Below are 14,650 nucleotides of genomic sequence, written 5' to 3' on the forward strand. Positions count from 1 at the left end.
AAATTGAATTGTTGCTCTTACGAGTCCATGTTACCTGTCCTTTAGCGAGCAGTGGTTGAGCACTGCATACTAAATGTCAGTTATCGTATTGTGCAATCTCTGTGAGCAGAATTCCCACTTCAACAGCTGTGGGAGCAGAAATGGGAAGCAGTCAAAAAAGCTCAGTCCCTCAAGGCTCTTCCCAAGGTGACTGGTGCAGAGTGCATCAAGGTCCAGGGAATTCTTCTGACCTTTTGGAGGCACAAACCTTGGGAAACAAATGAGTGTTGTTGAAGTGATGACATCTTTCAGATGATAAAAGTAGCAGTTTAAAAAAAAAAAGCTTTTGACACTTTTGACAGGATTGCACATGATAATTAGATAGTAAAAAGAAGGTGTGGGTTGGCAATGCATTAGATATGAATGATATGCAGGTTCGTATCCATTTTTCTTTAAGCAATGTTGCAATGAAGATGAAGCCTTCTGAACAGTTGTGTAAAGCAGAGGTTTTAAAGTGAAAATTGTATCAGTTTGAAATAATTCAAGGGAAGCTGGTGAAAGCTACTGGCACTCTCATTTCTTTTCCTGAATAACTCCTTTGCCTCAGTAAGAAGTTCTTAATACAGCATATTATGGGTATAATCTTAGAACTGTGTGCATTGGCTTACCCAGTATCTTAGTTATTCACTTTCAAATTAACTTTCAGGAATAATAAGCTTTTTCTTGCACTGTATGTTCTGAACATTACCCTTACTGCCTTTACGACCTGTCGAGGATACAGGAAAACAGCTAAAGGAGAGGGTGATTTTTGTAATTTGCATTGAGAAGGAGAAGGAAGAATAGGAAGAGAGAGTGAAGATGAAGCAGGGCCTTGACCCACCTATAGTGTATGAATGTTATGATTAGTCTACAGGAAAATGAATTATGGGGAGATACACATAAGGCAGAAGACTATGCACGGCATTTAGTGTTCCTGTGGGATCTGGGGATCTTCAGCTTAATTGGGCTGGGTATCATCAGCTACCCAAGTGTAGTGGTGGCAGCAGAACTGGGTTCAGGCAGCGGGAACTGCCCCTCTCCTGTTGCCATGTTTCTGGCTGCTTGCATTGGATTTTGTCCATGTAATGTGTGCTGTGCTATCTGGGAGCCTGACTCCATACTTTCCACCTGCACACTGGATCCCAGCTCTTTCCCACAACAAACAGAGACCCACTCCCACCTGCTGAAGCCCCCTGAGCTTCCAGCCTGGCAGTGCTGCCAGCTCCCCGGTCCCTGCTGGTGTCCATCACTCGCCCTGTGCCCTGGGACCACAGCTCCTGAGTGCAGCTTGGATGTGAAGGTATCCCTGTGTGTACTGACTTGATGGGACAATCTCTTCCATGGAGGTGGGAGCAGCAACAGCTGCCTGTATTGCAAGGACTTGTCTGTGGGCAGTCAAGAGGCAGTTGTGAGGGCCTGGTCTGTGCTGGCAGTTTTTAGATATTATTTTCTTTGCAATTTTTTAGTACCATTTTTGATTTCCTGAGAGAAGGTCAGGCTGAGTTCTGGAGGGCTCAGCACTGTTGGGGGGACCCTTTTCCCACTGCACTGTTGCTCTGTTCTGTTTGCTAGGCTCCAAGTCCTTCAGAAATCAGATGGGAGCTGCCAAATCAGCAGATGTTTCTGCTGAGTGTGCTGTAATCTCTCACAGCACTGATGTTGATCAGGCTTTGTGTACAGGTCTCAGCAGCAGAACTGAATGTCCTCCAGCCTTTGCCATGCCTGTGTGGTCTTTAGCCCTACAGAACACCCCTGACTGAGGGCTGCACGGGTAGGGCTGGGTAGATTTTACTGGTGATGGAGACAGGGGGCACCTTCCATTAGATCAGGTTTCTCAAAGTCCTGTCCTTGACCTTGAACATTTCTGAAAATGGGGTATCTGGAGCTTCTCTGAGTACTCTGTTCTGGTGCCTCACTAGCCACTGAGCAGGTTGAAGCGAAGAACACTCCTGAACCTGCCCCATGAGAGGGTAGTCTCTTGCAGAATTTGTGAGGAAATGCTTTGAAAATTCTTGAGGCTTGCATTTTTTCTGCTGTAAGCACTTGTCCATGAAACAAAATGGGTGGTTTTTAATCGTTTGGTACAGATCCATGGATGCTAATGCACTCTCACTGCCATTGGTTGTTTTGTGGATGATGGGGCAAACAGGGAGAAAGCTCTAGCACCTCTGAAAAAATTAAAAAAGTTATTAAGCTTTTCTTTTTAAGCTCTGGGAAGTAAGGCTGAATAATGAAGCTTAAAACAAAACTGTTTTATTCATGTGCTATGAGATTTTTTAATTACTTAATCATTCCCCATAATTTTTGTAGAAATTAGGCCTCATTCATTTCAGATGACAGACTTTCCTGGAATCAGATAAATCCAATAATCATATTTCATGTAATTTTGAAATGCAGTAAATATGAAACCAGTGAATTTGATGTCCAGTTCAAAAGCCTCTTTTTCATGCAAGGGGAGCTAGTATGGTATTGAACTACTTTGCAATACAGTAGGAAAAAATATTTTTCTTTTAATGATTAGGGAAGCAGAGACTATTGCACTCTGTGAATAACTGTTCAAAACGTAGTTTTCAGTTAACTATTTGGGATTGGGCTTATTCTCATGAGATTGTTTTGAGGAGCAAGTTGTCTGTTTCTTTGCTTTGGGTTTTGTTTTGGTTTTTTGTTTGGTTTTTTTTACTTGATAGTGAGCCTATGAAGCTCTCTTTTTTCCATCTAAAAGGAAGAAAAGGACAGGTGTGGATAGATTTGCTTGACTGTGTGACCCCTTTGGTTTAGTGGCACTCACTGCTACAGCAGTTGCTTGTTGGCTTAAGTGTAACAGGATTCCTGATCAACTGGATCATTTTTCCTTTCTTTTCAACTTTTGGCTTTGCGAATACTGAACGCTTGCTTTTGGTGAAGAATCAGCCTGGGGGTCATGAATCGGGTCCTGGCTCAGGGAAGCTGTAGCTCTGGGGTCTGGACTTCTCTGCCGTGGAAAGAGCCTGGCTTCTGGGGGATTTCCTAAATGGTCATGTTAAATATTTGAAATGTGACCATCTGATCTGTGTATCTTACCATCAGCTTGTGTATTAAGTTTGTGGCTTTTATGTAACCAAGTACTTTTGTGATAAAGCTGTGTTGTACTAGGCTTTAATCTTGACTGTCTCTGCAGGAAGGATATTTTGAAAAAGGCATCTCCTGTTTGCCATGGCTGACTTAAAAAATTGATGTGCTGTGAGCAGATATTGTTTTCTGAACTATCTCTTGAGTTGGGAGAAATGTTTTCCAACCAATTTCAACTTTTTTCCCACATCTTGTAAATCTAGTGATTTTCAAATTCAATGTGGTACTCACTTTACTGTCTATGGAAATCACTGTTTTGTGCTGTGTTGAGGAAGTTTACTGTACCTGATTGCTGTTTTGGGCAAATCTTATCACTGCAATAATCTTTACATACTTGTAGACCCCTAATCTATATGCAGGACCGCTTTAAAAAATGTTCCTTCTTGAATTGTTAGTAAAGATTGTATTGCTAAACAGTACCTTTAAAATACTAAGTTCATTTTGTTCAAGTGGCTGTACTTGACCTAACTTGTGTCTGTACACTTGCATGCAGAAGTCTGACTTACGTGAGTTCCACCCACATCCAGAGCTAAGAAAACGTAAGAGAGCTCTTGCCCTAAAGCTGAATGGCTGTATTAGCCTTAAAGGTTTGTCTTTGCTGATAGGCTCCACCTTATCAGGAAGGTTGAAGCTCAGATTCTCAGTAATCACAGGGCTACAAGAGCCTTATCAGCCAGGCTTTCTGCAGGGTTTGTTCACACTAGTCCTTCAGCACAGTGCTATTAGGAGATGGCTTTTGGAAAAGGATTTGCTCTGCAGAGCCTTCGCCCATCTAATCTCTCTGGTGAAAACTCATACGGGAGAAGCACTGACTGCCGCCAGAAGGAAATCAGTCCCACAAAGTCCTTGAAGGAGAGGAACGGTCATGAGCCAGGCTCTGCTTGGACCTTGGCCTGGGGCTTGTTCCCAGCCAAGGGTGGACCAGACATCTGCTGACTCTGTCGCTTTTACTGAGGGCTCTCCGTAGCCCTGGGGACAGACAATATTGCATTCGTTTATCAAAGTGTATTTGTAAACTTTTTTCACCCAACATGAAAAATATGAAATAGTTTATGTATGTCTCCTCCTCCATGAAAGCCTGAGTTTCTTTTAAAAATAGTCAGTGTGCAAGTCATAGCATTGTCAGGTACTGCGGAGGATGGAGCAAGCCTTAGAATACAACTCGCTCGTTCTCCCAGGGCAGCAGGACCACGCTTGCACAGCGTGCTGGGAACGGCAGCACAGCTGGGTGAAATCTGTGACAATGCTGTGCACCCTATTGTGGTGAAATAAGAATATGATCTTATGCTAGGGAACCCAATTAAAAATAAAAAGAATGAAAATTGTCTTTGATTAGAGGAGTCACATTTTTAACCAAATAATTTTTCAGATTGTGTGTGCTTCTCTGTTTCCTGAAATAAACCTGAATTCATTTTTTATTTAAGGACAGCAAATAAAGGGTTTTTTTTTTCTTCCTTCTCCTAAATAGCCTTAAAGCTGTCCTCTTCCTGGTTAATACCAGGACATCAAACACTGGATCAAATGTGGTGTCTCTGGCTGGGTTTGAGTCCTTGACAAGGGCAGTTTGTTCTTTCTGCATTGATGTCAGCAAAGATTTTATTGCTGGAGAGTGGGAATATGTCATGGGACAATTTTACAGTAAGAAAGTATATTACTAATAATTATATAATTATATTGTATTCTATTTGTCAGAATTAAATGAAGGGAAGACTTAATCCTAACTGAAGATGAAGATGGACAGTGTGGGAAAAATTCCAGCCTGTTATGGGCATCCTGGATGTTTTTTTACCTCTGCCATCCAAACAAGGCTATCACTAGTTAATTCAAGCACTTCTCACATGCACTAGTTTAACTGCCCATTCTAGAAAAAAAATCTATATTCCTGTGAGAGACAGTACTGAACAAGACAGGTTTTAAAAGAAGAGTTGTAATAGTTTTCTAAATTTGAAATAATTTTTCCTTTAAATATTTAGATTGTGATTTGTCTTTGTGACAACCTATAATGAAGCCTGAGACTGCATTAATTTCAGAAACTAAAATATTCACAAGGTACAGAGTTCTAAAGAAAAGTCAGACCACTGTTGAAAGTAAAGCCATTAGCTGAGAACAAGTACCCAGAGTTTGTGAAAGTGATAAATCTGCTTTAGACATCAATGGCCCCTTCTGCAGGTGCGGGAGGAATGTTTTATTCTCTTTGTATTGTGTTCCTTAGTTTGAGTCTACAGAAAACAATTAATAAAGCTGATAAGCCTTTTAGAAATGTAAATGTAGAAGGTTTGGGAGTGGTATTTATTTTACAAATAAATGCTATTGATTAGAGGCTGAGATTTTCCAATTCTTATTTCTCAGAGGATATACTTATGAAATAAGGCAAAACAAAAACTATTTCAAATTGATAACTATGGATTACTTGCTATTGATGCAGTCTCAGTTTAGTAAATTTGTAATTAAATGGAAAAGTGTTTAATTGCTTATGTATTTCTGAAGTTTAATAGCATTTTAAATTTCTTTTAACAAAGATATATATATATATGTTTATATAGAATTTTCATGAAACTATAAACTACAAAAAAATAAGTAAAAAGTTAGTGGTCCAAGTAAATTTGAGGATCAGTTGCCATTTCAATATTGAATATGTAAACTAGGAAAATGACAAAATGTATGCTCACCTAAGTAATTTCTCAAGTGTTTAAATGGTCCTGTCTCTAAAGTAACACTCAGGCTGCATTTAACTATGGATGACCTACTGATATATCTTAGGATTTCTTGATAGTGTGAATCAACTTTTCTTTTGTAAAATAACTTAAATACGCAACAAACTAGAAAAAAAATGAAGTTAGCTTGTAATGCATTACCACAGGACAACAGTGGTAACTTTTAAAAGGTGTTTTAAATCAGTTTTCTTGCCTTTTGAATCTCTGTTGGCTGCAAGTGAAAGTAAATCTTTCTGCTTTTATGCATATGGAATAGTTGAAGAATCAAATGGAGACATCCAGTTTATTATGGGAGTGAAAAGATACTAAACTAAACACTATAAAGTTTCTAGGAGAACATTTTTTGTGAACTCATGTGTGGTGTTTATTTGCATGTGGTTTAAAGTATATTTAGGAGGAGTAAATCTCTTCTGAATTGGTTCTTTTTGTCTAGTAGTGCTAAACAAAAGCTGAAGGCTTTTTAGCTTACATCATGTGATGAATTTGCAGTCTTTCCTTCTAGTTCTTGTTGATGACTTGGACATTGAGCCATAGCTGTGACATGGAGATGGAGAGTCATTGGAGATGTTCTCCCATGATCCACAATCTGTTTTTCTTCTCTTGTTTTAAGGGTGTGATACAGGTACAATCTCAGCACATCACTGAGAATATAAGGTGGTAAAACACATCCCAGGTATTCTGCCCTGATACCGTAATTACCCTACTTGTTCCTTTATTAGCAAGTTCTTAGGCTGCATCTTCAGCTTCTTAACTCCAGGCAGGTGCTGTGGAGTCACTTCCTTTTCAAACTACTATCCTTGCATTCATATTATGCTATGGAATATTATTTTTACTCTTCTGGTTTCTGTTTGCAATGCTGGGATTTGAGGTTTTTTTCCAATGGTATGGGCTGATCCCAGCAGAATGTGAAGGAATCATGACTGGCTAAAACATTTTCTATTGACTGCTGTGCTCAACAGAGCCAGCACAGTAGCCCTGAACTGTTAAAGCACTTACATTGATAGACCTCTTCTGGGTAAAATTCCTCTAATTTATTGATATGTCAAAAATTTCTTCCATCTTCTTAAGCACTATTGGGGAAGATAATTTTTAACTGGTTGATTTCCAAGTAGAAGCTCATTTACCATCTGCTTGGGAAAAAAACAGTAAGCTGCTGGCTATAGCTTGACAGCTACAGGCAGGTCAAGGGCACTGCTTATAATTTTGCTGCAGTGACTCCTAACTAATTAGCCATGAGGAACTTTCTGAGAATATCCTGTTAAGATTATTTTCTTCTCTCCCATTTTGTTAATGAATGCAGTGCTCCCAGCTGTGAGGCTCTGAGTGATGATTGCTATTATGGATTTATCCTTTTAAATTCTGCCTCTAATTTTTGGAAATGATATTTTCTGTCTTTAAGTTTCAAGTGGTAAAACTGTAAAAGGACAAGTTATCCCTTAGTGAGTGTCGGGAAATACAGTAATAAGATTTAATAAATACTGGGTTGCAATAGCTAGCTATATTAGAGGAGGGAAAATACTGTTCATCTGTTCATAACCATCTGTAGTCCATATTAGTTGACTAAAAATATTTGTATTATTATTTTTTAATAGAAAGGTTTAGAAGTGATCTGTTCTCACAAGATGATGCTTTACTTTGCTGCTACTGTGGTTGCCAGTACATTCAGAGTAGGGCATTGGGCAGGTGTGTGGGATAGAGTTTTCTTCCCATTTCCTCCTACATATACATACCTTGTGAGGACATGGAAAAACTAATCTGGGCTGTTCAGATTACTTAATGTAAGATGTATCTGATTGTACCCAACGAGGGCATCTCCTTGCATTGCTAATCACTCTTAAGAACATGCATTAGAATACAGAATGAGCTGAAAAGTTGCCCTACCTGTTCAAAAATGGTATGTGTGTATACATACATAAGCTTATACATAGGCATAGCATTGTTTCTGTAGTAGTTGAGTTTAAATATTAGATATGATTCCTTGTTCCTCATAATCAAAACTTTCCATCTCAAAATGTATATATGATGCTTGCACTTTTATCCCATTATATATACATTTATAGCAAAATCCAGTTAGAGGCTTAGGCATTCAGCTGGCAACAAGTTTTGATTTCCAGAACTTCATGTAAAGCAACAATGTTTACAGTTTTACCTCTAGCTAAAAGATTCTCCCTGGTTTTTTTTCCCCTAACCACACAAAATAACAAGATTAAATAGGATAACATTATTTGGGGCTTTAAATCCACTTGCTTCTCACAGTGGAAAGCTCTAATCTGGCAGACCAGTCCAGTATGTACCAGACTTTATGATAAGCTGTTGCCCATATGTGTTGTCATTGTCCCCAGGAGACAAGCCTGGAGGGCTGCTGCTGGGTTTCAGGTATGGTGCAGTGTTTTGCATTAGAAAAGTGAGCAAAGGAAAGATACTTAGTCTGTAAAATATTGTCAACACTAATCTTTTAAACAAAGAAGCTTGGCATGGCGTTGTCAAAGGAAGCTAAACCCGCTGTTTTATTTTCCCATTGTTCCCTTGCACAGAGACTCTGGTCTCTGAATGACCGCTGACATTCTGCCACAGAAATTGATGCAAGGAGAATACTTGGTACTTTCCAATCTTGCTTCAAAGCCTGGCAACAGTGTTGTGGTTTCATTCCCCTGCTTCTGTGCTACAGTGAATCACTTGTGTTCATTCTGAGAGAAGTTGGATGATTGTCTCTCTTCCCAGGTGTTTTTTTTTCTCTGTTGCTGTCAGTTCAGAAAAACTTGTCTGCCTGACTTCTGTGGCCCAGACTCAAAGATGCATGAAATGAACCAAAAACGGAGGGCAGGATTTGGAAGGTGTAGGAGATGCCTGCCACAGAGGGATGTTTTTCTGTTCTCTGAGAGTTTCAAGCTAAACATATGGTATCAAAAGAGGTGAAGCAGAGATGTTATTTGAAATTTAATGGTAGTGTTACTCCCAGGATGCTTGAAGGAAGTAGTTGAAGTATCTCAGTTACTTGCATGAAATCTCAGTGATGATGTGGGCAGAAGAAGAGGAACTTGCCAAATGAGTGACGTGTACCACATCTTACAGCTTTGCAAAAAGTACAAAAACCATGGGCCTATATGGGTGGGTGGAAAGATGTTTCTGGAAATGTAGGATCTTCAGTGTTCTTAATTACTTGCTGGTATACTGGGTCAAGTTCAGGCTATGGATCTGCTAATCTGCAGGATTGTGGGGTTTTTTGTTTGCCTATTTTTTCATAAATACTGTTTTTAACTTTCCTTTGATGGCAAGGCTTTCTCAGCAGCTGCTGTGTTCTGCAGTAGAGTTAGCTGCATGCTGAGGGTGGAGAATTCCTTTCTGTCCATGTGCAGTTTCATAAAGCTGGAGTAGCAGCCCTGAAGTTCATAGCTATTTCCAAGGAATGTAGATACTTGTACCAACTGATTGCAGAAGAAGTGCAGAACATGATACACTTAATGAAATCTCTTAGTGATGGAAAATATTCCTATCAGTTGAGGTCAATTCAGGCTTGCTGACACAATCTATGTCTTTATCCTAGAAGAAGAGCTGCTCTGTGTGCGGGTGGTGCTGCCTTTCCAGTGCCATCCCTTGCCATGTTTTCCTTCATGTGGATTATCTTTAGTTTTTGTCAAAAACCACTGCTGGAACTTGCTGTCCTCGGAAGGCTTGCATTTTCTTTCCTGATGTCCTGCAGAATGCCTAAACACAAGGACAACTCTGCAAAGACTTTGAGATGATACTTTTAAAATGTATTATGAAAACAGTGTCTAGCGACCACAGTTGCAATCAGTTTTGGAAGTACTTCATGTACAGTTTTATCCTGTTAATTGGTGCTCCAAAGAAGCCATGTAGATTGAATGAACTCAGATTTGTTTGCCAGTTTTTTGAGAATCAGTACCTAATATATCCACTGCATGGTCAACTGCTGTGGTCTGAGCTGGACAAGATATCCTCAAAATTAATGTCTGTCAAAGGTGGAATATGTTTAATACAGTAGCTTTTCTTGGGGGGAGAATGGCAAGTCTTATTTTAATTATTTCATACACATTACACATTAACATACAGTTAAGATTTAGGTTTTTTAGAAGGTAAAAATCTATAGAAAATACTATGCATCTAATAGACTTCTTTCTAACTAATGTTGTAAGTATGTAATTCAGCTTTAGCCTACATACAATGAAATAGTATTGAAATCACGCTTGTAAACAGCATACATGTCCTGTTGTTGGCTTTGCTTCAGCTGTTTCTTCACATTTGGCTAAGCTCAAGTAATAAACTGCTGTAAAACTGGAATACACTCTGGAAGCAGATTAATCATCTGACTCAGTATTGTCTTTTAGTTTGCCATGAGAAATCTTTCCAATCTATGAGATCATGGATTAGCTGGTTGGACAATTTAGGGAGGCATATAGTACGTTCCCTTTTTTGCTGCCTTTGAAACTTGTAGAATCTCAGCAAGGCGAAAATGAAAAACTCTTTTCCAAGTTTTACCACAAATACATATTGCAATGAAAAATCAGAAATCTGAATTGATACCTCCTTGTTTTATCTAATTTTGGACATTGTAGGTGGCATTTATCTCATGAGCTGTAGATTAACTCCCAGCCCATTGCAGGTGGGCAGGAATCTTTAAGGCCCCTTCCAATCAAAACCATTCTATGATTTACATGTTTGCAACAATGATTTAGACTTGCCTTAAAATGGATGAAAAGAAATGAACACTGTAGAAAGTGATTCACTTCAAGTTTCTAAAAACATGTTGTATAAATTTCACTGTAAAGTCATTTTTCTTCCCATTGATGAGTAAGGGCAGTGATTGATTCTGCTGTCCTAATGATGCTACCCATGTAGGTGCTGTGATATCTGTTGCGTCCATCCATGGGCAAGGAGTGGTACTGACTGATAAGGAGATCTAACACTTGGAGGCAATATGTCTGAATTTGCAGTCTCCTGCATATGCCTTTCCAAATTTCATTACAAATGTGTGCTGAAATATTCCTTCCAAATGTCCTTTGCTGTGAGGATGAGTGGTACACTGCAGAGGTAGGTCACAAATTAGGCTAACAATACCACTCTTGCTTGTGTGGCCAGAATAGGTGACATCTGCAGTGATATTTCTGTTGTATTGTTAATTTATACATTGTTTTTTTCCTCTTCTAATACCATACCATTTTGCTTCTTTGGCTGTGTTGAAGATGCAACTTTATTGCTCAACATACTGGGATGTAATGATCTCAATGGCAAGAACATTCCATCCTCAACTTGCATAACAAACAGGTTATGCTTATTTTATAATTGAACTTTGGATTCTTCATAAAATGTAATCTTATTGTATTCTGTGCCTCTTTTCTAGCTTGTACATGCATGCAAAGAGGAGGTAAAGTGTAGTGGTACTAGATTGTAAGCAACCTTGTCTCCAGCTGCAATCTTACTGAAAGCTGGTAAAAATTTTATTTTTTTTCTGCATTCTTGGAAGGGAACTGCACCCAGTGAGGTAACTACCATAAAAACCAAGCAAGCTGTAGGTTACAGCAAGAATGAGGCTTATGTTATCAGAACCCTACAAGATGATAGTGGAAGGTACAGATGTTGTGTCCAAGAAAGGGTTTTCTGGGGCCTGTTGGTCAGTGAGGGTGTGAGGGGAAGAGTCACAGTGGCACACAGAGGGGAGAGGGAAGAAGGGAGAGATCTGTACATCTTATTAGTGGGAGTGATTTCTTACAGGACTGTAAATTAACCAGTGCCAATGATTTACCACTTGAAGATTAATGTCTGGGCAAAATTACTGCTTCTACACACTTAAAAATTAGTGAAATGGATACTTCAATGAGAATGTTTTCTTTTGTAGCAAGGGTAGATCATTTCAACACCAACTGATTTTCCCCTGGGTTTCTTTTAGTGCCCTGCTTTTGGGATTTGGCTGTTTCTCGTTGACTGAATTCAGAGGAAAACTATTCCTGATGATATTGAATTTGGCAGAATGGCTGAAGTTTGAATTTGGCTTGTATTGGTTAAATCAAGCTTTTGATTTGGTTGCCTATTGTCCAGTATGCTAATCCATGTTATTTCCAGCTGAGTTAAAGTGTAAAGTCATTAGAACAGCGTGGGGCTTTTGTTTGTAGAGGAAAGGTTAAGTTCTGCAGGCAGCTCTTACTGCTGCCAGCATAGCTGCTAATCTGAGTTTGGGGACTAATTACCTGTAATAGCTACAGGACACAGTTCTGTGTTGAGCAGAAGTTTGATTAGGCCAAAGTTTGGAAAGGTTTGTCATGGGAAAGTTTTTTAACATTTTTCAGGAACTTGAGTTCTGATTTAGTTCATTCAGAACCAGATACTTACTGTACCACTACATTCAGCCTAATAATATCCTAATGCTGATATTGTGAAAAAAAAAAAATCCAACAGCAGAATTAACAAGCATTTTAAACTGTAATAGCCTGTAGCTATTTAAGGACTGTCAATATTGTTACATAATTTCTGAGCTGTTTCTTATTCAGCTTTTGATAACCACAATAGCTATTGGGGTTGTGAGGGATGAGGAAGACAAAACTGACTTGATGAACAGTTTTCAAAACCAATCTGTATTGGAGTGGTTTGGAGATTAATAGATTTGTAAAAGAAAAAAAAAAAAAAAAAAATTAAATGCCATTTTTTTCCTAGACCCTTATGATTAAAAGTTTGTATGCATTAACATTTTTGGATGTGCTTTTAGATGTATTCAGAAACAGTTGTTTTCCTTTTTTTATCACTTAACTTTGTTTTAAAATTCAATAAGAGTTATTATTATTATATACAAACCAATTAACTTTTGTATTGTGCCCTTTTACAAAAGAAGTGGAAAACTGGTTTGGAATGGAGGAGACTTAAGAACACAAAAAATGAAAACAAAGACCACCTTCTTCACATATAGAAAAAATACAGGCTGCAGACTTGCATTGGGAAGAGAGAGAAGTCAATTATGCTTCCAGATAGTGTAAATATCCATTTTTGCTACAGCATGACTTATTAAGTCATGAATTGAAAGCTGTGATCCTTCGCTAACATTACTTAAGATCATCTAATAAGTTAGTACCTAACTTTTTTTTAGATTTCAATGCCTAGTTAAATAAAACTTTGCAATTCACTTTAAAAACTACACATTATTTCCCTGTTTGATACTCACTTTGATGTTTTTGGTATTGCTTTCCTCTTATTGCTCTTAAGTTAATACTGTAATAAGAGACAGTGTTTCTGTATGATAGGAATAAAAGTGCTCATTTAGGAAAAATATTCTTATCACTAGTTTTGAGTGGACAGAACATGTAGTCCTCATCATGGAGTTTCAGTCTTGAAGCTTCTATGGGTTACTTCCAAATAATGGGTGAACTGTATTCAAAGTAATGACCCTTTTAATAATTTGCAGGTTTAGAGTATAGTAACTGAGTAATTCTGAATTTATTTGGGGTTTATTTCAGTCAGAGGGAATATTCTCAGAGTTGCTGGTATAAACTAGGGGTTAGCAGATTGGGTCAGTGTCTGTTCTTCAGTCTGTGAATGGTAGCTTGAAAAAGTGTAAGCCTGTCTGTTACCTATGTATTTATAATATATCTCTATGACCTATGTGAGACACAAAAATCTGGAAGAGTGTGAGCATATCAGAAAATGTAGCTCTCTACCTGAATGCTCAGCAGTGTCAGAATGTTGTGTTGAGCAGAACAGTGAAGGGTGATGATTGATCACTGCAGTTCTGACATGCAGATAATTGGCAGTGGAGCCCAGTTAACAACTGGCCCTGAAGCCAACCTCATCATCACATCTTACTTAAGTATGTATCTTTTATTTATTTTTAAATTCCATCTCTTCCTTTTGGTCACTTAAAAACTTTCTTCCTCAAGAAGTCATCAGGTCTGAGAAAAGCTTTGTTTTTACCTGCAGCCAATTGCATAAGGTACTTCTGGGTGGCTATCCATTATTGATAATGCATTTTTTTTTCTGCTGTTTTGTTTAGATGACAGTGCCTCTGCTGCAAGCAGTATGGAGGTTACAGATCGCATTGCCTCTCTGGAGCAGCGCGTCCAGATGCAGGAAGATGACATCCAGCTGCTCAAATCTGCCCTTGCTGATGTGGTCCGACGCTTGAATATTACAGAGGAGCAGCAGGCCATGCAGAACAAGAAAGGACCTACCAAAGGTTTGCATTTCAGATAGATGTAAAATAGATAGCGCAGCACAATGACTTGTTCATATGTATTAAAATAGATTATTCATTAGATCTTGAAATATTCAAAATCAACAAATCAAACTAAATAAAATACATTTGAAATTCAACCTGTTAAAAAGAACACATAGAAATCCATATAGTTAAATCTGTGAGCCTTCTACAATTTACATGAGCCAGCAAAGCATTTGCGTTTTCTTAATGCTTAATCCACAATCTACATTTAACCATTGCTACCGCTTCCTTACTTCTGATCAAGATATTTTATAAACTCTTTAGGGAAAGCATTGTCTTCTGTGGGAGAAACTCCTAATAGGCTGGGGGATTTTTATCCTAAAAAATGAATTAAACAGGTAAAATGTAATTAAAATTTAATTTAGAGTGTTTTAAGTATCTATGGATCATACAGACATAAGACAGAGGTCTAAGTTAGCACAGAGTTGACATGACCAAGGAGATGGTGCAACACCAGCTGCTCAGCTACAAAAGAAAGGCAGAGCTGTGGTTGCTGCCTTTCTTCCAGAGCAGCAGAGCCACAGCCAGCAAGGTGTGACAGATGTCACTGCTTGGCAGAATTCTGTGCTGTGCTCACTTGCCACAGTGTGCT

At 38.5% G+C, this 14,650-nt stretch overlaps 1 protein-coding gene across 7 annotated transcripts in view; it reads left to right on the forward strand.

The window, feature by feature from the left end:
* EML1 (EMAP like 1) overlaps positions 1–14,650 on the forward strand; it is a 125,410-nt gene that overhangs the window by 56,358 nt on the left and 54,402 nt on the right. For all 7 annotated transcript variants that reach the window (XM_058844517.1, XM_058844502.1, XM_058844510.1 and 4 more), the window contains exon 2: positions 13,834–14,016. In XM_058844517.1, the coding sequence (XP_058700500.1) occupies positions 13,834–14,016 (183 nt within the window). The remainder of the gene's footprint in view (positions 1–13,833; positions 14,017–14,650) is intronic.

The sequence above is a fragment of the Poecile atricapillus genome, chromosome 1 (genome assembly GCF_030490865.1).
Source record: "Poecile atricapillus isolate bPoeAtr1 chromosome 1, bPoeAtr1.hap1, whole genome shotgun sequence".
Classification (NCBI taxonomy): Eukaryota; Metazoa; Chordata; class Aves; order Passeriformes; family Paridae; genus Poecile; species Poecile atricapillus.